This window comes from Euprymna scolopes, chromosome 32 (assembly GCF_053919585.1).
Source record: "Euprymna scolopes isolate OS-2025 chromosome 32, ASM5391958v1, whole genome shotgun sequence".
Taxonomy (NCBI): domain Eukaryota; kingdom Metazoa; phylum Mollusca; class Cephalopoda; order Sepiida; family Sepiolidae; genus Euprymna; species Euprymna scolopes.
This window is the reverse complement of record NC_136513.1, coordinates 62,361,295-62,386,293: the sequence shown is the minus strand read 5'-3', so window position 1 is coordinate 62,386,293 and position 24,999 is coordinate 62,361,295. Positions and strand designations below refer to the sequence as shown.

Genomic DNA, 24,999 nt, shown 5'->3' with positions numbered 1-24,999 from the left:
TTAGCAAATAGCAAACAGGATCCTGAACAGAAGCGTGCGTTCTATTCCAACCATCATCAATGGACCTGAGGTCATCTCGTCAGCATCAAGCAAGGCCAAACTATTTGCCAAGAACTTTGCAGCTAATTCTACCCTTTGCGACGAAGGCCATCAACTCCCTGTATTTCCTCATATAACGGACAACACGCTTTGCAACATACAAATATCTGTGCGTGATGTCGCCAAGCTAATCAAGAACCTTGATTCCAGTAAAGCAACTGGACCTGACGGCATTCCAATCATTGTGTTGAAAAAGCTTCAACTAGAACTTGCCCCCCTACTTACAAAACTCTTTAAGCGTTGCCTTAAGGAGAAGTGCTTCCCAAGACCCTGGAAAACCTCATCAGTATGCCCTGTATTTAAGAACTCAGGTGATAAGTCCTCTCCCTCCAATAGACCAATAAGTCTCCTGTGTGTCATAAGTAAGCTGCTGGAATCCATATTAAATAGAGAAGTAGTCAACCACCTTAGCAGAAATAACCTTCTTAGTGACATGCAATATGGTTTCCGTTCTGCCAGATGTGCTAACTGTTATATCTCATAGGATTAGTGAATCTCTTGACAAAGGCTCCCTCTCTAGGGAAATTGCTCTTGACATGTCAAAGGCCTTCGATAAGGTATGGCATAAGGGCCTACTTCACAAGATTTCCAGCTACGGTATAACTGGAAATGCTTTCTCAATCATAAAATCATTTCTCTCCGATAGGCTCATAAGAGTAGTAGTTGATGGGCAGAAATCAGAGGCCATCAATATTAATGCAGGAGTCCCTCAGGGGTCCATCCTATGCAGAACTCTCTTCCTGATATACATCAATGATCTCCCAAAACACATACTTAAATCATTCGTTGACATTTATGCTGATGACACGACCATCTATGGCAACACATCAAAGGCCGTAAATGACAAAGTTATCTCAGATTCTCTCTCCCCTGATCTTGAGCGCGTGGTACAGTGGGGGAGGAGGTGGCTGGCTACTTTTAATGCATCTGAAACCAAGCTCCTATCTTTACATCATCAACGCTCTGATCCCCATCTGGCAACAATTGATATGGGTGGCTCTCGTCTAGGGGAAGCTCAATAAAATAAAATAAATAAAAAGGGTAAGACTCAAACCACATTATCTCCTCCCTAACAAGCCTTCTTACAATCATAGATGCTTACACTGCATGAACTCCACTCACTCCCTTTATCCATTAACAATTAAATAGCAATGTCTCTAAATCACTTTGAGGAGTGTAACTAATCAGCAGAGATATAACCCCCACAAACTAACCCAGTAACACTAACTAACCACGCGGGATCGCAGAAATACCTGGATTAGAACCTAGGCGCGGAGAAAACCCTCTCAGTGCTGATGGACCCAGTAGGTCTTCCCAGATCATCCGTCTAGGAGAAGGAAAACTCTGAAATTAAACCAAAGGGGAGGGAGGCCTCTTCAGTCTTAGATGACAACCTTCCTAGAGCTGGTGACTAAAACAAATTCACCAGTTTGCAAACCTAAACTGCTTAAGGAGAGATAGGTTCTGTCTATCGCCCGGCTTCCATACTTCTTCTTTGCCTATTAGTCAAGCGCAGAGACACTATCTCAGTGATTTGACAGAAATACCCAGCGGTAGATCTTGTTTCCTGGCTAGGGCAACAAACGCCATTTTTCCCCATTCCCAGCACACCCCATCCCTAAAACTAGACATTTGGGAGTGCTTGAGTATGATATATGCCTGAACAATTAGATTGGGTTGACCTTCTTCTAATGGGTTGAGGGTACCGGATTGACAGTTCCTGGCTGCTGTTCCCGACTGGTAGTACAGGAGCCCTAACTCTTTGGTAGCGCTTAGAGCGGCTGCTCCATCAACAGTTGAATAATATCGGGTTGTTTGTAGTGCCATGACGCGCATGGAAAGGGACCCTGCACTCATCCCCGGTGGGCTTTCCTGAGGCCACAATCCTAATTGGAGAAAGGTCAGCTGATGGTCTACTTGTGATGCATGTCTGATGCTCTGCATAACCTCTTGTTTAGCTCCCCCTTACCTAAACCGAAACTCTTTAAAAAAAAATATGACAACAGTACAATCTAAAAATAAGCTTAAACCAGGCTTAGGGACGAACAAATTCAACTTGCCTCCTCCCTTGAGTCTTGCATTCACAAATATCCGTGGGCTTAGAACTAATTTAGCTGATGTTGAAGCATTTTTCTTAACAAATACTCCGGATATCTTAGCACTAAGTGAGACTAACCTACACTCCTCCATCCCCTCTAACTACTTTAACATGCCTGGATATCTCCCACTCTGCCGTAAGGACTCTGACAGACATATGCATGGACTTGGAGTTTACATTCGTAATACTAGACTGACTAGAGAAACAAACCTAGAAACAGATGATCAAGCCTTTATATGCTTTAGACTAAACATGCAACACAATATTAGCTACTATTATTTTCTCTTCCGCTCTCCCTCGACTCAGGACTGCACCATAATAAACAAAGTCTCTGACAGCATAGACACGGCACTCTCCCTCAACACTAGCGCACAAATACATGTATTTGGTGACTTTAATGTCCACCACAAAAACTGGCTTGGATTCTCTACTTACACAGATGCAGCGGGCAGCACAACTCATAGCTTCACTATATCTCACTCCCTATCACAAATTGTTACGTTTCCAACCCGTTCCCTGACCAGGAAGAACACGCATCACTTTTAGATCTGTTTTTGACCACAGTTCCCGATGACTGCATAACGAAGGCCCACAGCCCACTCGGGAACGCTGATCATGCAGTGATAATGGTTGAAATCGCCCTAAACTCTATAGCCAAAACTGAAGAGCCAGTGCTCAAAACAACAAGATATTACAAAAAGGCTGACTGGGAAGCCATCAGGGAACTAATCAGAGATGCCCCATGGAGAAATAATTTTTCTCTCCCTGCTGAACAGTGTGCAAATGAGACCACTGACTGGTTCAAAACTGCGATCGAAGTGCATGTTCCCATGCGGAAATTTTATAGTAAGCCCCACTCTCCCCAATGGTTTACGTTGACTTGTGCAACTGCCATTGCTCAAAAGCAGCATGCATACCGTAGGTTTAACCGACATAAGTCCAGTTCAAACAGACTGAAGTATATAGAAGCTAGAAGTAACGTTAAGAAAGAAATAGCGACAGCTAAGAGAGAATTTACGGAAACCACTAAAAAGCGCATCGAAACACGAAAACTAGGAACTCGAGACTTCTGGAAAATCTACAACAGTGTAGTAAATAATGGGCAATCAACAATTCCCCCACTAACCAACAATCACGAGGTTGTCTCCTCAGCAACCGACAAGGCTAACATGCTTGCCAGTTGGTTTGCCTCAAACTCCACACTGGACCCTTCCAACCACCCCCTACCTGACTTTCCTATGCGGACAGACACCACGCTAGACGATCTGAAAACCACCCCTGCTCAGGTGCATGCTATCATAAAAAACCTTAACACTTCAAAAGCATGTGGACCCGATCTTATCCCAGCTGTGCTATTAAAAAAGTGCTCAGCTGAAGTAGCTCCAGTTCTCTCCAAACTTTACAACAAATACCTTAATGAATCTTGCTTTCCGGGCTGTTGGAAAACTGCTTCTGTTATACCAGTATTCAAGAATTCTGGCGAAAGGACTGACCCATCAAATTATCGCCTCATTAGCCTCCTCCTACTTTTTGCCAAAATATTTGAGACCTTAATTAACCATGCTCTAGTCCATCACCTTACAGATGCTAAACTTCTGACTGACAAAGAATATGGATTTAGACAAGCCCGTTCTACAGCAGACATCCTAACTGTAATCTCTGAACGTATATACCATTCACTGGACAAAGCGGGGGAGGGCAGAGCGGTAGCTGTAGATATATCTAAGGCTTTTGACAGGGTATGGCATGAGGGTCTCCTCAGGAAAATTAGATCATACGGTATCACTGGTAGAATACTTAACATAATTAAATCCTTCTTAGATAAGAGAAAAATCCAGGTTATCCTTGACAGTTGTACATCTAAACAATATGATATAAATGCGGAGGTGTCCCAGGGTTCTATCTTTGGACCTCTATTGTTCCTGATATTCATAAATGACCTCCCCGACAAAATTGCCTCTGAGTTGGGTATATATGCTGATGACACTACACTCTATGGCAGGCACGACAGGAAGACGAATGAACACATTTCTAAAGAAATGGCAGAAACACTAGAGGAAGACCTCCAATCTGTGGTGGAATGGGGACAAAAGTGGTTGGTCGCATTCAATGCTGCCAAGACTAAACTAGTTTCATTCAGTAATTACAAGAAACCTTCTCTACCACCTATAGCAATGGGCAACGACTCTTTATCTGAGAGCACATCTTTCAAACTCCTTGACCTAACGTTCATAGGAAACATGAGTTGGAACAATTACATTGAAGGCATTGCTAGGGCCGCTGCAAGAAAGGTGGGCTCTCTCTACCATGCTAGACAACTACTAACAACCGAAAGTATCCTGTACCTCTATAAGGCCACCATTCGCCCATGTATGGAGTATTGCTGTCACATCTGGGCTGGTGCATCTGCTACTAGTCTCTCGCTCCTTGACAAGGTTCAAAAGAGAGTCGCAAACCTGATAAGCCCTGCACTGGCATCTAAGCTTCAGCCTCTGTCCCATCGACGAAATGTTGCATCCCTCTGCCTTTTCTACAAGTATTTTAGTGGTGAATGCTCTGACGAACTGCAATCACTTGTGCCCCCACGACGTGAGCACCCTCGACAAACCCGACAGGCTGCTAAATCCCACCCCCACACTGTACAGATCCCTAAATGTAAAAAATCTTTTTACTCCAATAGTTTCTTCCCCAGAACCGCTAGACTCTGGAATTCCATTTCAGGTCCCTGCTTCCCCAACAGTGTAACGTGAACCGACATCTTGCTGCCCAAATCCCAACATAGTACTCCAGTAGTTGTTGCCCCTGATAGTAGCCCCCTACACCAAAGTGGCAATTTACCTTGTTTGGGGTGAAAATGTAATAAAAAAAAAAAAAAAAAAAGTTTTGATAAGCTTCTAGGCTTGACCTTTACCCTTGACCTGAAATGGAATACGTACATTAAGTCAGTTGCCAAGATCGCTGGAAAAATGGTAGGATCCTTGTACCGCTCCAGAAGATATCTCACCCCTGATGCAATTCTCTATCTGTATAAAAGTCAAGTACGTCCAAGGATGGAGTACTGCTGCCACATCTGGGCAGGAGCTACTAAAAATAGCCTATCCTGCCTTGACAGAGTACAAAATAGGTTTTGTGGCCTAGTGGGTTTTGCCCTTTTCTCTTCCCTGCCAGTCTTTGTTTTATCGTTACTACCATGGCAGGTGCTCGTCTGAACTCCAATCTCTGGTCCCCCCTCGCCAATCTTTCACGAAAAACACCTGTCTAGCTGAAACCACTGTCAAAAATTTTCCCCACTCCTTATGTGTGTCAAAATCAAAACGGAGATTCCATGAACACAGCTTCTTTCTTAGAAGTGCACGCCTGTGGAACTCTGTTCCGGTTGCCTGTTTCCCACCTGATTACAACCTGGATGTGTTCAAGTCCAATGTGAACAAATTCATGATGAACTGCCTCCTTAAGTAAGACACTTTATCAGATCTCCAAAACTAACGTACTGTACACACAAGAACCCTTATTCCTGAGTGGTTTCCGAGCCTTGATAAGTGGTGACTACCTTGTAAAAAAAAAAAAAAAAGTGTCCAAGGAACCTATATCTAAAATTTCAAGTGTTTAAACCCCAAATTTGCGGAGGAGTTTGGTAGAGTTCTCAAAAGTCAAATCGTTGAACTTTGGCCCCTTAACAGCCAAATTTCTGGCCGAAAACGGATTACAAAGATTTTCCCAAATCTCAGTACCCTGTATATCAAATTTCGAGTCTGCGTAGGGAAATGTACACAGACACACACAGACAAACAGATAGACACTTTCACTTTTATAGATATATAGATTATTATTTCCAACATCGACTGTTTTACAAACTGGTCTAGAGTTATTTGCCTCCTGGAAACATCGAAGCATAAAAAAAAATAGTTAAAACAAACTCTTCACCAAATAAAATAATTTGATAATCTCAATAAGTTTCCGGGGTGGAAAAATAATTCGTGTAGACAAAAAAATATTTTTCTTTAAAAGAAAAAAAAAAAAAAAAAAAAAAAAGAACAGACGCAAGTCACGCATGTATTAATATTTATGTTATTTTTCAAGGTCACAAAATCATAAGTCATCATAGTTCAGTGGGTACCATACTTCGCTAAATACCTTTTCCTTTCAGGTTCGAGCCTGCCCACATCGCTAATTCTTCTTATTTTTTTTGCGGTCGCTCGAGCACTCGCTGCTATTTTTATTGAAATGAAAGTTGATTTCATTTATTTATTTTTTGGTGGAGAGGCTCTTTCCAGTGTATGGGCAACAAAAACACAGTTTCTGGTGGAGAGGGTATCATCTACTTCGTTTTTTTTTTTGAGGTGGGGGGCGATTACATTTACATGTTTTTATCCATTCCTTTATTTTTGAAATTGTTGTGGAGATATCGACATTGGCCATGATGAAAATGATTAATATCCTTAGTATAACAGGTGGCTCATGGTTAGTTATCAATGCAGGAAATAATAATTACTGCTAGTTGCGGGACTCAAACCTAGTCAACAAAGCCAACATTGGCTTTGCAGACATCCTTCCTCCTGACCACAATGAATTAACCTTTAGATGGAAGTGAATTAAAACACTTCTGAAACCGTGCTGGCAGGCTTTTCATAATCAATGGCCATAAGAGTATTCAACAAAAATGAAGTTTGGAATGATGCATATATGGTAATTATATGTTTTATATTATATATATATATATATATATATATATATATAAAATATATATGGCGATTAAGCTACACTGAATATTCTGTGTTTCATCCACTATAGGATTCGTCAGGCTTATGCGCGAATTCTGTGGTTGTTTCTTGTTGAGGATTTTAGTTAGCCAATCAGCTTTCTAGTATCCACCGCGCCCCTTCCTATCAGCCAATGGGCATGCATTTTATCGAACAAAGGATCTGTTTTAGAACTAGGTTAGTGGTTTAAGGTAGACGTTTTCCTCCCTTATCTAACTGGTATTACTTGGTAATTATCTTTCTGTAAACAAACATTTATGAAAATCTCGCATAGACTTCTTAAATTTCAAATTCTAAAATCTTATAAATTAAAATTATAGTATTATCATGAACAAATAAAATTAAAGTATAAAACTAATGCTTCCACCTAAGACCAAATAAATTCATACAGTTGAAGCTCAATGATCTTAAATATATACATTAAGATCTAAAATAAGACAAAATACTGTATCATAAAGGCAATGGGGAAAGACTTATAATTATTTCCAATAAGTAACATGCGTTTTGCAGTTCAGAATTCACTGTGTGTATGTTTTCTGAAGTGCTATCTCATTTCTGCCATTCAATAATTTTTCTCCACATCTTTAAATCTAATTATTTCAAGCTTTTCTTTCAGACACAGGTTAGTTAAGTGATCCACAGACTTTAACCTTCCTAATTATCTTCCATTCGATTATTGGTGTTTACCTTAATTTAGTTTCAGAAATGTAGTGATAGGTGTCTTATATTGTTGATGATTAGATAATAATCTATGCTGTAAAATATTTTCTTAAATGTCATTGACGTGCTTCCTATATAGCATCCATATCAGTCCACATACATATACATAAATACAGTAGAAATGAATGCACTAAGATACAATTATTTTTTAAATACGATAATACATTGTATCTATATTTATACCCTAAGATACAATGATACAATTTCAAAAATCGCACAATGCCATTGATAGAGTGCTCATTCAGCTACCCAAGGCGATCTGAACACTCACTCAGCACCTGAGGTTACCCGATCTTCTCTCTCTCTCTTAGTGTGTACGTTTTTGTGCTTTCTTTATTTTATTATTATTTATTGTGTGAACTATGTGTCCTAAGCTGCTTATTCCTGTCTCCATGGTAAGTTGGTTACAATTCTATTCTTTCTTTTTTTTCTTATTCATGCTTTCTGCTACATTAAGACTTAAATATTAAGCATTTAGTAAGTTCATGCAACGTTTTTAATTGTGTGTTATCTTAGTTACCATATCGTGTGTGTGTGTGTGTGTGTGCATGCTAGCCTTGCCCCCCTCCACCCTGTTTGCATGCATCCCATATACTAACACTGGCCTATCTTTTTGTTTTTATTAACATTTATATTAGATTATTATATATCAATTTCTGTGTCATTGCTGTGGTGTTTATCTTTCTTCAATGATTGTTGAGTATAAGTTAAGCTTGTTTTGGGTAAATTTCTTACCCTTGATTAATTTTGTTTCTTTTAATTAAAATCGGAATAATTATTTTGAGATATGATTTTTTTCAGAGATAGGTTGGCGGTCATGGAATGAATTAAATTTGTATCCCAAGGTGTGTGTGTGTGTATATATATATGCTTTCAAATAAGATCAATAGGCTAACCCTAAAGGTCAATCCTGAACTTGTATATACCAAGAGCTCAATATTCAATGATATAAAACTCTGTATATTATGCATTTTGGCAATTTAAATCATCTTTCAAATAATGATTCAAATAAAAAATACATGAAGGTATTGTAGTTGTTTACAGAGGTTCCATGACAATGTTTATTATAAGTCATACGATGAACCATAATAGGTTTTAAACACCGAATTATCTTCGGTTAAAAAAAATCTTGGTAGGTACTTGGAATAAGATTTAAAATCAAATTCAATACTGAGAAAAGTTGTACATTTTACCCAAGTTATTACTATAGAGGTATTTGACGATGAGTCTATTTTTGTAATTCTTAATTGCTGTTGATTTGTCATTTTTTCATGGGTAGCAGCAAAAGATTTGTCCTGAAAATAATCCAGTATTTAAGACGTTTCATGATTCATTTTATAACAACATGAACACTACCGGGAAACAGTTGTAAACAACTATAATACTTTTGTGTATGCTCTTTATTTGGAACAGGATTTGAAGAATTATTCAAACCATCAAAATATTACATACATATATATGTAAGTTTAATTTAATAATTTAATATTTATTAAAAAAATATTGTTATAAGGCTCCTTTAAATAAAGTTGAACACTCTTTAGGGAATTAAGAATAAGCGATCAATCTTAGCACAATGCAATATTCTGACTTCATTCATTGAATACTACTTAACTGTTTACCATTTATGCCCACTTAATTAGTATTAATAGAACTTAATTTAATACTATGCTTGCTGAGTAGATGATCATTGCCCACCATATGCACTGCTTCTTTGAATCGTCCATTTTTCATCTGTCTATAATTCTTACTTTGTCCCATAAGGATAAAGGATAAATGGTTTTCCTTGTATGTGAATGAAAACATTAGTCCGAATAATCCACTAATACAAATTATTGATCCTCATCTCAAAAATTCTTAAACAAGATAGTTTTATGTTTTTCTTTTGCTTAGCCTGGAGAATTCTTGGCATATTCTGACAACCTAAGAACTGTATTGGTTTCATCAGACTTTGTCGGAATGGAGCATGATCTGGTTCAGTCCTAGGAGACCATCCTCATAGGAATTACCTTCTCCTTTGGGAAGGATTGTGGTTTATTGCCAGTTGCTTGAGGTACCTCTATAGGAGAATGCTGAATGAGTCCATTCATAATTATTTTTTTTTACTTTCCAGAATGTATATTCAGAGGAGCTTTCCAACCATAAAAAAGACCTTGTGTCACACCTTACTTCAGTAGAAAACAATTAAATTCCAAGTAATTGTTACTAAATCACATTATGTAGGCAGGTAGATCTGAGAGATACACTCCTATCTATTATAAAACTCAATCGTTTTGCTTGGGTGCTGAAACCGTTCATCTGGTTCCGGTTTCAATAAAAACAAAGCCATAAAAGTTTTTCTTTTAATCAACAGTTTTACGGAATCGTTTTTCTTATTTTATTTTTTTTTAAAATAAATTTATGCATTTTATTTTTCTACACTTCCAAAACCGAAAATAATTTTTTTTAAAAATTGGTTTGCTTTAACAAATAATAAAAAAAATAGTTCTGCTTAAGTGTTTTACTTTTTTTTTCATTTAAAATAAAATACACAAATAATGTTTTCATAATTTGCCAATGAATGTTGAAACTAAAATAGCTAAAAACTGGATTCGTTTTCGAAGTAAAAAAACTAAAATATGTTTTCCTAATGTAAAAAAAACAAAAACTACTTGATCAATTTACATATTTTTAAAAAATATTTTCTCTACCTAAGTTGTGTGTAATTAAAACTAGAATTTGATAACAACAATTGTATGTTTTTCAGGTCACAAATTGTTTATTTACGTTTATTTTATTTGTATTTTCATTGCAAGTTCCAATCGTTTTCAAAACAAAAAAACAAAACAAATGTTTTTCTAATGTAAAATAAAAAAAAATACTTGATTGTAAATTACATATTTTAAAAAAATGTTTCTTTTACAACCTAAACTGTAGTTTACCAACTAAAAAGAAATCAAAATCTACTTTTTTTTTAGCTAATACATTTCAGCGGCCTTTAAAGATAATATAAAAGAATAAATTAAAATTTTTTTTTTTTTTAAATTTTACACTCTAGAGTTTTTCTAAATAAATTTAATGTAAAATTAGCATCCACTTCTTGGCCATGTAGAAGTAATGAGACATGTCATCATTAGCATTTTTTCACGTTTGGTGGCGGCAGGTAGGGGATTATGAGTTCCAAATATTTTAAAAATATGGAGAAACACTTCAAAACGTGTGTGTGTGTGTGTGTGTGTGTGTGTGTGTGTGTGGGATGAGAGGACCTTTTCATTTTTTTTTAAATTTGCTTGGAAAAGGTTTCACTGTTGAATATTACTTAACTAGTTAATTATTATTTGCTGATATAAAAATATCAGGAAATAATAATTAACTGGTTAAGTAATATTTAACAGTGAAACCTTTTCCAAGCAATTCTTTTAAAAAACTGAAAAGTCTCGCCATCCCATACACAAGGCTTTTTTTTTTTAAATACACACACACACACAAAAGGTGGACCTGTACAATGCACACTCCCCTCACTTAAAAAAAAAAAAAAATTCTTTTTTTTTTCAATTTTTTTAACGGATTACAGCGCTCTTATATAAAGGATCATTCAATTTATCTAAGGGCAATAATGTTAAACCCTTTATTATTCAATATACTCTGTATTCTTTCACTTGTTGCCATGTTTGTTTTTGTGCGTTTATACATTTATTCTGTATACTCACTATTCCATAGCTAGCTATAACATATACTGACCCAACAGATCAGGGGTAGTCTAGTATATGTGTGTGTGTGTGTGTGTGTGTATATATATATATATATTTATATAAACAAATTTATCTTGCCACATTTTCAAAAAAGATCCCAAAAGCAATCTCCACTTGATCAAGACTTTACTTTTGATTTTTCTTGCATTTATTGACTCAAATATCATTTAGTTTGCTAAAGTTTCTTGCTGATAGATAATAAATAAGCCAGATAGGAAGTTTATAAAGGTCAGATAAATTTTTGTTTATGAACAAGTTGTTTGCAAAAGTTATAAAAGAAAAAACAAAGGATTTCCTACAGCTGTGTATGACTTTAAATTTATTAGCATCTTCTTTTATTGACAAAAAACAAAACAAAAAAAAAAAAAAACAAGAAAGAAAACAGAAAATTCAGCTTTACACTTTATCGGCCCAGAGTGAAAATTCTTACTTTTAATGAGATGTAAAAGGGGTGGGCATGATTTTTGGATATAATATGTATAAAATCATAAGAAACATGGAAAAAAATTTCACAAGCAAGATTTTGGTGCATAAATAATTTTAATTTTAATGCATAAAAAAATGCTAACTCTTAAGTTGTCTTCGTACAAAAAAGTAGCCAATCAGAATACTTCTTTTATTTACTCCTTAAACTCAACCAATCACAATCATCGTAGACGTAGCATGTGTCAAAAATTCAATATGGCTGCCTCCAGTGAAAAAGAAATGTTTGTAAACAAACGCAAAAACGAATGTGCATATTTCCGACTAAAACATGGAATGTTAGATCTTTTTCAGTGAAGACATGGACGCGCTTTTTAGAATATGTTAAAAAATGGAGAGTTTTACATGGACCGCAAGCAGAAATTACGAAAAACTTCGACTTAAGCTGTGATTTAACGGCAATACCTCCTCGTGTTGGGTTTCACCAAACTTATTATGCACGTTTCACGGATTGAAAGAATTAAGAAAAAACTAGAAAGAAAACTGATAACGTTTTCGAAGGTAAGTTTAAGTTTTTAATAATTTTGATTTTTATTGATACACATTTTTAAAGAGATGATTTTTTCTTATACCCCACCCCCCTCTACTCTTTTAGGCAAAACACCATGAAAAACTTGATGGTAGGAAAAAATGGATTCAGAGTAACATTTCGTATATAAATTTAATGAAAAATCATCCTCCATTTCCTAGAGGCTGTTAATTTTTTTATCATTAACCCTAAGTTTGAGTGGCAAGATTGTTAAATCACACGTAATTGGCTAAAAAATGCACAGAATTTATCTCAAATAGAAAAAAAGGTCAACACCTTTAAATAATTTAAAAATATATTTACTGAATTCTTTTTTTTTTTTTTTACTGCCAAGTTTTTTCTGAATCTTCACTATAATCGATTAAAAACGTACAATTTTTTTTTTTTTTGGGGGGGGGGCGATTTTGACGAGGGTGTTAATTTACATTAATATCTTCTGTTTCAAACAAACAATTGAAAATGTACATAAAAGTTGGCATCTGTTTTGGAAAATCTCACTTGTAAAGAAAACAAAAAAACTAGAGTTTATTTCTATTTACTTGTCTCCCCACGAGAACATAGATACAAGATCGGGTTTTAATGTGGGGAAAATTGAGTTCATCAAAAAAGGCATTCTGGATTGGAACAAAAATTAAAATTGCCTCAGTCTAGAAAGATTTCTCCTTTACAGACTTGGAACAGAAAAGATTACCTGTATTAACAGAACAAATGCTATACGTTGCTCTTAGCCAAAGGCTGTTACTATTTCGCAGTTTTCGTTTAGGACTATACAAAAATATATTAAACTTTCAATGAAATTATCTGGATTTATGAAATAATGATTGGATATTTTTAATTTGAATTTTTCCATATACTTTGTTATTTGAAATGCATATTAAACTCATGAATATATTTATTTTTACAGGGTCCCCATCTCAAGAAAACATTGGTGCAACTACTGCCGAAAAAGATGAACCACCAGCTAAAAAAAGACGTGTTCTTCGTTCCAATTTTGATTGACCATCTTTACCAGCTAAATCAAAGCATATTTTGCCAGATGTCTGTATACTATGTCAAAAAGTAAAAACTATAGTGTGCAAAGGATCTGGTAAAAGAAACAGGAAAAACTTGTAAGATGTTCGACAGTAGAAGCTGCTAATTTAAAACGAGCTGCAGAAGAAAATGGAAATGAATCACTCCTCATGCAAATAAGAAATGAGGATTGTGTGGCAATCGAAGTGAGATACCATAACTCCTGTTACCGTGACTTCACTCGATATTTAACCAAACCAACTAAAACCGAACAGGCTGAGCAAACTTCATATGCTAAAGCATTTGAGATCTTTGCCAAATTAGTCCAAACACGAATTATTAAAAACAAGGAAATCATGGGACTTAAAAAATTGAACGATTTGTTTGTCAAACAGATTAAAGAAACACATGGAGTTAATGCAGATTTATATAAAACGGGATATTTAAAACAAAGGTTAATTAAAAAATTCCCTCAGCTATGCTTCATCACTCCTAAAATGAGATCACAAGGTGACATCATGTATGTAAATGACATTACAGTGTCTTCTCTTGTAGAGGAAAAAACAGTAGTCCATGAGGAAACACATACAACTACGAGTGAAACAGAGTCGTCAGAAAATGACACAAACCAGCAAACAAGGCATGTACACTCAGATTCAAATTCTCTATCTAACTTGTACATAACTGCTATGGATCTGAGAAACATTATTAAACAAGTAAAACCTCCTTCGTTATGGCCACCAACAGCAGAAACATTAAATTTGCAGGAGACTGAAAAGATTGTACCTCATATTGTATTTAACTTTCTTGTATGGATAGTTGGGGCATCTGAAGATTTGTGCACAGAAAAAATAGTGGACATATGTGCATCTGTCCACAGAAAGATTTGATCTATTGCACAAGACATTATATTTTTGGCTACTAACGGATGTACATTAATACCAAAACATTTATCACTTGGTATGGCTGTATGCCATCTGTCTGGATCTGCCCAAGTGATTGGTTTATTAAATGGTTTGGGACACTGCGTTTCTTATTCGGTTGTTTTAAACCATGATACAGCACTAGCTGAACTTGAAATCAATCATGGAGAAATTCTATTCCATCCACCATCCAGGCAGGTATTCCAACGACTTTGATCTGGGACAAAAATGATTTTGGTGAGGAAACTTTATCTGGACATGGAACAACGCACAACACAAATGGGATAATCATACAAAATTATATATCAGTCAAACCATGTGCGTCTAACATTTCAGTAGAAGGACTCAAGAGAACACGGAAAAGAACATTGGAACCACCAGAAGTAAATTTGGCTACATACACGGAAGGAAGGAAGGATGACCCACTACCATTTGCTGAACATATTTTACTTCATTCGGATCATGTATTTTCTCTGCAAAATTCTCTAAAACTTGATATAGCATACTATATTACAAAATTCGGAAGTGAAAATATATTACCATCTTGGACTGGATTTAACCAACTCCTGTACAAAAAGGAGGTTCCATCGAAATCGATCATAGGTTATTTACCTGTAATTGATGTTAGTCCCACAAAAATGGATACAATCCTTACAATTCTACAAAAAAGCATTGACATTGCAGATCAACTCAAGTTAGAGTCTCTCGTTATTGTAATGGATCAAGCAATCTATTCAAAGGCACAGTTGATCAGATGGAGAAATCCATATTTCATGAAAAGATTAGTGATTCGACTTGGTGCTTTTCATACAGTAATGTCCTTTCTTGGTTGTTTGGGAAAGTGTTTTCGCAATGCCGGGCTTCAAGATATTCTAATAAAATCAGAAGTCGTTGCTGTAGGCTCAATAAATGGAGTTTTTACAGGTAGACACTACAACAGAGCAGTTAAAACCCATAAATTAGTGGCTGAAGCAATGCAGCATATGCGTCTGACAACCTATTTAGAAAGCATTCCTGAAGAAAAGGCAGAAAAGTGAAAGATTTAATGACATCCTTGTCGCAATCATTCCCAGAATCTCAGTATGAAAAAATTCTCAACGGAGAACATTTTCAAAATTTTCTGTCATCTTATGAAGAATTCATACAGGTTGGCAACAAAAAGCAAACTTTTGCATTCTGGAGTCCCTATATTGATATTGTAGAAATTCTACTTTTCCTTAGAGAGTCAAACTGGTAACTTCACTTGGCAAGTGTTAGACAGATGCTACCTTGGGTGTTTGCATATGACCATGTAAACTACAGTAGATACCTTCCAGTTTACTGGTTAGAAATGTCTAATCTCGCTAATACTCATCCAGTGATATACAAACAGTGCATAGGAGATTTTGCTGTTCAAAGAAGTTCAAATGCCTTTGCTGAAATTCCTTGTGATCAAACCATTGAGCAGACTGCTAATCGTGATTCCAAAACAAAAGGTGGTATGACAGGCTTCAGCACTAACAAGAGAGCTGTCAACAGATGGATATGGTCCCATCATGCGAGAGGGTCTATTACCCGTGAATGTGAAACCATGGCTGGCAAAGGAGAACGAAGTGGAACGTGATCAGATCTCTTACATAGTCGGATGAAACATGATAGGTTTGCTATTGTAAAGATAATGGACACAATAAACATCATGTTTAATCGATTTGAGTATGAACCAGCTGAGTTGATCCATATTGCATCAGGATTAGTTGTGACCCAAGATGTTCAAAATGATCTGCAATTTGCTAAAGCAAGGAGCGAATCAGAATTTGAAAATTTCTGTGGGCAGCGTCTACAAACGGGAGAAGTTGATTTTTTTGCCCCGATGAAAAGAATGAATTTGAAGACATTCTCCAGTATGTCTAAAAAATCTAGGCATGATATCCACGGAAAAGATATAACTTTGGAAGCAGATGGAAATCTAGCAAGATTGGTTGTGCTTGGTAGAATCAGGAACATTAATCTCCAAAAATTACTATCATATTCCTTAGGTCCACTACCATTGTCCCTTGCAAATTCACATGGATCGCTGGTTAAAACTAATAAAGCAAACTTGCTTCATGCGTTAGAAAGCCATGCAAACAATCTTGTTGAGAACCCTATAGTAGGTAGCATATATATAATGGATGGTATGTTGCTGATACACCAATTAAATTACAAGGAGAAAGAACATTTCTTAATCTTGCTCTTGTTATTTTGAAAAGTTTAGTGAACAGGGCAAAATCGAATCACTCTAAAGAAATTCATTTTGTTACTGATACATACCAGCAGATCTCTATAAAAAATGTTGAGAGGGATAAAAGAGCTCTCAGATAAGAATTCATGGTCAGTTCTTTCCTCAGCAATGGAAGAAATTTCTTTCAAGTGGAGAGAATAAAAAATCATTAATAGAATTCTTGGATGAAACATGGTCTAATGTTTCAACATTAGAGCTTAGAGGAGTAAAGGTATTCTGGGCACATGACAAGAAATGTCATTCCTTCTCACCTGGAAAAGAGGCAAGTGATAGTGTCATCAGGTTAGAAGAGATAAGACTTTGTAGCTCACAAGAAGAAGCTGATACACGGATTTATTTGCATGCTTCCTTTGCAGCCAGCACAAGTACAGACATAATCATTATGAGTCCTGATACTAATGTGTTTGTAATTGGAGTTGCTTTACAAAATCTCATTCCAGCACATTTATACTTCCACACAGGAAGAGGAACAAATTTGCGAACAATAGACATCAGGATGATAAAAGACAGCATTGGAGATTCCATCAGCCAAGCCTTAATTGGTCTACATTGTTTTACCGGATGTGATAGTGTCAGTTCGTTTTACGGAAAGGGCAAAAAGAAAGCATTTAGTTTATTACTGAGAGAGAATGAGTTTTGTTACGCATTCAGTGATCTTGCTAATGAATTTTATGTCAAACCAGACACAGCAAAATCATTGGAAATGTTTGTTTGCAGGTTGTATGGTCAACAAAATGTCACAAGTGTTAATGAAGCCAGATACAACATATTTAGATTCCAAAGAAAATTGGAAATCACAATGCCTCCAAATCAAGATGCCCTGAGTGAACACATCAAGCGAGCTAACTATCAAGCAGGTATGTTTTATGAATAATTTCAAATTTCCAATTATATGTAAAAATTAAGTATATGGAGTTCCATTGTTATTTGCTTATTAGAAAAGATAAAAATGATTCAATATTAATGTTCATTTCTTTCTTTTTTCAGATGTCTACAAAAGGAGCCTCCATGCAAATCCCGATATACCATCCCCTGATTGTCATGGATGGAAGATAGAAAATGGAGATTTAGTAATCTTCTTCCTGCTCCAGACAGTTTAATGGATTTAATTAACTGCTCTGCCAAATGTAAAAGAAGTCAGTGTAAAGATGTAAACATTTGTAAATGTCTACAAAACAGGCTCCCATGCACAGATATGTGCAAGTGTGCAAGAGATTCTTGTTATAAAATTAGAAATATTGGACAAGATAATGATGATGACACTGATGGTGGAGATGATGATGACACTGATGGTGATGAGGGGGCATAATCAGTGATCAGTTTTAAATAAAAGCATATATGATCTTATTTATTAATATATTGTTTGTTTAACTTTCATTAAAAAAATATCTTTTTTTTCCTTCAAACCTGTGTTCATAGATTCAAGAAATAAAAATACTCCAAGAAATATAGGTTAAATTTCTTTTGAATGAAAATTGTATATTTTACCAAGTTGATGTGTATGAACCAGTTTTAAAAATGATACAAAATCTCAGCTCTACATCAGGTTAAAATGACCTTCCTACATACAAAATATAGCAATAAATTGTTATGACTAGTAATATTTTTTTTGTTTTTTTACATGGAAGTCACCACTTATCAAGGCCCGGAGGTCACTCAGGGATAAGGGTTATTGCGTGTACAGTAATCAATGAGATAGTATTGTAGTAATCATTAGTATTGGAGATTTGATAGTGTCTTACTTAAGGGGGCGGTTTGTCAGGAATTTGTTTATGTTGGACTTAAAGACATCCAAGTTGTAGTCAGGTGGGAAACAGGCAAACGGAAGAGAGTTCCACAGTCGTGCATTTCTGAGAAAGAAGCTCTGCTCATGGAATCTGCATTTGGATTTATGCACAGATAAAGAGTGAGGAAAATTATTGACAGTAGTTTCAGCCAGATGGGTGTTTCTCTTGAAAGATTGGCGAGGGGGGGACGAGAGATTGGAGCTCAGACGAGCACATCGGTAGAATATAAATGTCTCTACATGAGAAATATCAAAATGTAACAAAAATATATCTTTTTAGTTATACACAAAAAAGATTGAAGTGGTATCAAATAAAAGCTTTTTTTGTAACAAATATTCCCTATTTTGAAGCATAATAAATATATTAAGTGCAATATTTCTATATTAAGTGATGAAGAATTAAATTGGGTATAAAATGTGCTAAACTAGATGTCTGTATGTTTATCGGTTTGGGTGCTACTAGTGTTTAAGCTAGTCATCATGTTCTATTTGAATGATTGTCGGCCATCTTTAAATATGGCCGCCGTTCTCATTAATGTGCAACATTTGTGCGTGTGAAAAAAAATATGATGTTCAGGCGTCTATTAGCATTCATTTGACACCATTTTTTCTTCCACCCCCAACCGAGGTCATAGAATAAAAAATCTAGAGGGATTTTGACCTTTGGGCCCATAGCCTATTACTATTGCATTCATTTGTATAGCAATACTTTCATTTTATAAAGACTAATTTTTCTCATGACATAAGAGGTTGATCTTTATTAAGCACAATGGATTTCGACTATACGTACAGTTGCTTTGTAAACCAAGCTTACTTTGAAGCTTCTTATATATTTACAAATATTTCATTATATCATAAACAAAATTGTGTTTTCTTATAAAAATAATGACAATGGCAGAGCTTACAAAAGAAAAAAAAATACACTTGAAACGCTTTCATACATTTTTTTTTCGGTTGGAGATGAATGAAATTTACACTATACATTACATTGATACACAATATTTTATGAACTTGCTTTCAGTTTCATTAATACATAAACAAATGATGTATTTGTAAAATGGATGTGTCCATGAGAGAAGGATTTGACAATCCTTCCCTCATGGGCACATGTATTTTGCAAATACTTTTCAAGGAAGATTTTTCACCTGCTATTTATACATCGAAAATGAAATACGAACAGATGTAAAAATATAGACAGGGAGAAAAAGATAATGAAAGACGAGGAAAATATATAGATGCATACATATCTAGTGTACTCACACTAACAATTGTCATAATTTTCTTTTTATGTGAAGCCCACCACCCAACATTTCCAATATATATGGGGTGGGGACAAAAATGGATGGTAACGTTCAATGCCACCAAGACAAAACTGGTTTCATTCAATAATTACAAGAAATCTTCTCTACCACCTATAGCAATGGCCAACGACTCTTTATCTGAGAGTACGTCTCTCAAGCTCCTTGGCCTAACGTTCACAGGAAACATGAGTTGGAACAATTACATCGAGGGCATTGCCAGGGCCGCTGCAAGGAAGGTGGGCTCTCTCTACCGTGCTAGAAAACTTTTAACACTCGAAAGTATCCTGTACCTCTATAAGGCCACTATTCGCCCATGTATGGAGTATTGCAGTCATATTTGGGCCGGTGCATCGGCTACTAGTCTCTCGCTCCTTGACAGGGTTCAAAAGAGAGTCGCAAACCTGATAGGCCCTAAACTGGCATCTTAACTTCAACCTCTGTCACATCGTCGAAACGTTGCATCCCTCTGCCTGTTCTACAAGTATTATAATGGTGAATGCTCTGAAGAACTGCAAGCACTTGTGCCCCCACGACGTGAATACCCTCGACAGACCCGACAAGCTGCAAAATCCCACCCCCACACTGTAGAGATCCCTAGATGTAAAAGATCTTTCTACTCCAGTAGTTTCTTCCCCAGAACTGCTAGACTTTGGAATTCCATTCCAGGTCACTGCTTCCCCAACTGTATTGACATGCATAAGTTCAAGTGCAACGTGAACCAACATCTCGCTGCCCTAATCCCTACATAGTACCCCAGTAGATGTTTCTCCTGATAGTAGCCCCCTACACCAAAGTGGCAATGTGCCTTGTTTGGGGTGAAAATGTAATAAAAAAAAAAAAAAAAAAAAAAAAAAATATATATATATATATATATATATATATATTGTCAAACAGGGTTGTGTGTTGGCCCCAACACTCTTCGGCATCTTCTTCTCCCTACTCCTGAAGCATGCTTTCAAGAACACAACGGATGGTATCTGCTTGCACTCCAGGTCAGATGGTGATCTCTTCAACATCGCCAGACTCTGCTCCAGGACAAAGACCAGGACAGTTCGGATAAGAGACATGCTGTTTGCTGATGATGCAGCTATAGCATCGCATCAGGAAGATGGTCTTCAAAGACTGATGGACAGGTTTGCTAATGCTTGCAGCCTGTTCGGTCTCACCATCAGCCAGAAGAAAACCCAAGTCATGGGACAAGCAACCGCCTCTCCACCCAGTATCACAATCCAAGGCACACCACTAGAGGTTGTACGCCAGTTTCAATATCTAGGCTCCACTGCTTCAGACACCCTCTCATTGGACGTGGAGCTAAACAAAAGGATTGGAAAGGCATCCACAACCCTCTCTAAACTAACTAAAAGAGTCTGGGGAAACAGGCACCTTACCACCTCCACCAAGATGACCGTCTACAGAGCGTGCATTCTCAGTGTTCTACTGTATGGGAGTGAATCCTGGACTACATACTCAACACAAGAGAGGAAACTCCAGGTCTTCCATATGAGGTGTATACGTAGGATACTTGGTATCACATGGCAGGACAGAGTGAGTAATACTGATGTTCTGCAGAGAGCGGGCATCCCATCCATTTACTCCCTACTGCGTGAGCGACGTCTTCGCTGGCTGGGCCATGTGCGCAGGATGGATGATGGGCGCATCCCTAAAGACCTTCTCTATGGCGAGCTTGCCTCAGGCTCAAAAAAGAGGGGGCGACCCCATCTTCGCTACAGGGATGTCTGCAAGCGTGACATGAAGGCTCTCTCGGTGGACAGGAATACATGGGAAGCCTCTGCAGCTGACAGAACTGCCTGGAGGAAAATGATACGCCAGGGGATTATCATCAGCGAGAGGACCCTCCATGTTGAAAACGCTGAAAGGAGAGCTAGGAGAAGAGCAAGTGTACAGGCGGAACAGCCGGACGAAGCGGCAAATTGCATAACAACCTTCGTATGTCATGGCTGTGGCAGACTATGCAAATCAAGAATTGGTCTCTACAGTCACACAAAAGGATGCATACAGGCAACATCTTAATACGGCGTTGATCCATAGTCGTTTCGACTGACGGATGCCACACACATACACACACATATATATATATATATATATATATATATATATATATAGCAAACAGTGGCACCAAATCTGCACTTGTCAGTTTTCAAAAATCATAAATTTAAGCTAAATTGAATGTAACTGTTTAAACCTATACGTCATTTGATTCGCCTTTTATTCCTCTATAATTTTACATGTTCATATCTGACGTTTAATTGAAGTATCCTCGTGTTCACATCAGTTTAAAAAAATTGACTTCAAATCAAGACACAAAAAGAAATTCTGCACAATAGAAAATTGTTATCTAAATGTAACTTTAGAACATTAATGCAACACAAATACAATAGGAACACAATGAACTAGTTAATATTTAATAGCATAACCCTTCTGCAATTTTACAGCCTGCAATTTTTTGGGCATTCCTGGAATTAATCTGTGGCAATACTTTGGTGAAAGGCCAGCCCACTTCACTTTAATTTTTGTCCAAAGTTCTTTCTAGATTTGAAATTTTATTATTGCGTAGTTGTTGCTTGATGTAACGTTTTCAATAGGATGGAGGTCTGGAGATTGAGCAGGCCAATCCAAACATGGAATTGCATGTTCTTCAAGGAACCTTGTCAAGCTGTGTGAATGGGGAGCATTATCCTGCATGAAGATAGGATTATCATCCAAACTCCAGCTAAAGTAGGGTAAAAAATTCTTAGTAAACATATTAATGTACTTGGTTGAATTAATTCGACCTTGCAAGTGAACTGGACCATTCGCACTAATTACACCCCAGATCAAAACTGAACCTCCACCATCTAGCAACATTGAAGCTGTGCACCTAGGATTAAATTCTTTGTCCTTCCTTCAATGGACGAACAGTCTACCATCACTGCCAAGCCTATTGAACTTGCTTTCATTGCTAAAAACCATTTTCGGCCAATATGAAGAGTCATATTCTTCATCGCATCTGACAAAGTCCAGACGGCGCTTTCTGCTTTTTACAGAAATCATTGACAACACAGCCTCGCAAATTTAGTTCCTTCAATCTGTTCTTAACTGTAGAAAGAGAGCATTTTTAAACAAGATTACACTGTTGTTGGATTTGGGGAGCCATTTCAAATCTGTTTCTGAGGCTACGGATCTGGATAGCATTATCTCCCCTGTAAAAAGTAATTCTAGGATGACCAGATTTAGAGGCATCACAAACACTGTCAGTGTTTTAATGCTTTTGCACAGTCATTTGTACCATTTTCTCAATCACATTTCAATCTGCAGCCAATTTCTCCATTGAATAAACCAGAAAGGTAGAGATTAATCTTGACGATCACTAAGAGAAAGTCAAGAATATGGACTAAATGTTGTGTTGTATATCTTGAAACAACAACAATTACGATTAGAGATGCTTTGTTGCCAAAAAGGTGGATATTTTAAGCTGGATTTAACCTCATTTGTTGCTGCAGAGTTTCTTTTTGTCTTCTCGATTTGAAGTTAATTTTTTAAATTGACGTAAACACTAGGATACTTCAATTAAAAGTAAAATATGAGCAGGTAAAATTATACAGGAATAAAAGGTAAATCAAATGAGGTATAGGTCATTGAAACAGTTACATTCAATTTAGCTTAAATTTATGGTTTTTGAAACATCACAAGTGTGGACTTCCATTTTGGTGCCACTATATATAAGTTTTGTGGTTAAATTTGAAATTCTGAAAAAACAACATATAGAGACATATATTCGATTTAAGAATTTATTGCTTGACAAAAGGAATATATATAAGGGGTTATATTAATTTCCTTAATCCATGGATTTTCAACAATGGCTCATATCATCAGAGGAAATGAAATACAGTTAGCAAAATGTTCAACTGCGAATGGATGCTATTTTGCTTTTCAGCACAATTATTGAACATAGTTTTTTGAGTGGTTGTGGATAATTATATGGAGAAAATAGCGTCCATTCGCAGCTGAACATTTTGCTAACTGTATTTCATTTCCTCTGATAATATGAGCCATTGTTGAAAATCCAGGATATGCTCTATCGTAGTACATTAACCCCTCTTTTCCGGAGAATATTTTCCTTGAATTCATGGAACTAGCTACCAAGTCGGTCTGTTTTAGCTTTAATGACGTAATGTATCAACAGGTAGATGGGGTGGCCATGGGTAGTCCTTTGGGTCCTATCCTGGCCAATATTTTCCTAGGCTTTCAGGAATCCTTACTGTTTACTCAGGTTTCTAGACCTGTTCGTTATTGGCGTTATGTAGATGACACTTTTGTCATTTTCAAGTGCCGCCATGAAGTAAGTGATTTTTTTCTGAAATTAAACAGTCTCCACCCGGCACTTAAGTTTACGATGGAGGAAGAGCAGAATTACTCTTTACCCTTTTGGACGTCCTTGTAGAAAGGATAGGGAATCGGTTTAATACAACTATATACAGGAAACCTACCTTTACAGGGTTGTATATTAGTTGGGATTCCTTTGCCCCTATGAACAGGAAAATAAGTTTAATTAAGACCTTGGTCCACCGTGCACTCATGATATGTTCGCCAAGCAAACTTGAGGAGGAACTTAAGAAAATAACGGACATGCTTATTAAAAATGGTTTCCCTGGTGGTATAATTTCTAAGCATATTCGCCAAAAACTTACTAGTTTTAACACTAAGCCTCTTTTCGGTCCAGCTAAATGTCTGGTTTATTTGAAACTTCCCTATATAGGTTCAATTAATAGAGGTTTTGTTAGCAAGATCACTTCGGTTGTTTCCCACTGTTTTTACGCAGTGCAACCCCGAGTAGTGCTGTGTACCAAAACTGCCTTCCCAGCATTTAAAAAAGATGTACTTCCCACGCTACAAAATAGTTTAATAATATATGAGTTTAGATGTCGGTGCGATGCTGACTACGTGGGTCGAACTTTTCAACGTTTAGGGGTCAGAGTGGCACAACACGTTCCTGGGTATTTACGCAAACTTTTTATATCATCCGGGCTTTTAAGGAATACATCCGGGCCTTTACGGAATACATCCGGATGACCACCAATTCTCGAATCGTCAATTGGTGTTCATTTGTACGAAAATAAAACTTGTGGCCAAGCATATTCTGATGAATGTTTTTGCATTTTACATAAAGCCCGGAACAAACAGCACCTCAACATCTTGGAGGCCGTCAGTGTGCTGATGTGCAAACCAACTTTATGTAGACAAAAAGAACTTTCACATAAATTAGAGTTATTTAAAGAACTTTAAAAAAAAAAAAAAAAAAGT

The 24,999-nt window shown here is 36.6% G+C and overlaps 2 protein-coding genes across 7 annotated transcripts in view; one reads left to right on the top strand and one right to left on the bottom strand.

Moving 5' to 3' along the window:
- The window catches only part of LOC145256384 (mitogen-activated protein kinase kinase kinase kinase 5-like), a 662,642-nt gene that overhangs the window by 128,537 nt on the left and 509,106 nt on the right, over positions 1–24,999 (bottom strand). The gene's annotated exons all lie outside the window — the stretch shown is intronic.
- Positions 16,009–17,801, top strand: LOC145256067 (uncharacterized). The gene is made up of 3 exons (XM_080114650.1): positions 16,009–16,318; positions 16,806–17,468; positions 17,599–17,801. Exons 1-3 carry the CDS (start codon positions 16,009–16,011, stop codon positions 17,709–17,711), a joined length of 1,086 nt encoding a protein of 361 aa, XP_079970776.1. The 3' UTR covers positions 17,712–17,801.

Bases quoted from the DNA above. Each gene is read 5' to 3' on its own strand.
- LOC145256067 (XM_080114650.1), top strand. From the start codon at position 16,009: ATGGACACAATAAACATCATGTTTAATCGATTTGAGTATGAACCAGCT. The intron at 16,319-16,805 runs GTAGAATCAGGA...TTTCAACATTAG, and splicing joins AGCAAGATTGGTTGTGCTTG to AGCTTAGAGGAGTAAAGGTA. The intron at 17,469-17,598 runs GTATGTTTTATG...TTCTTTTTTCAG, and splicing joins GCGAGCTAACTATCAAGCAG to ATGTCTACAAAAGGAGCCTC.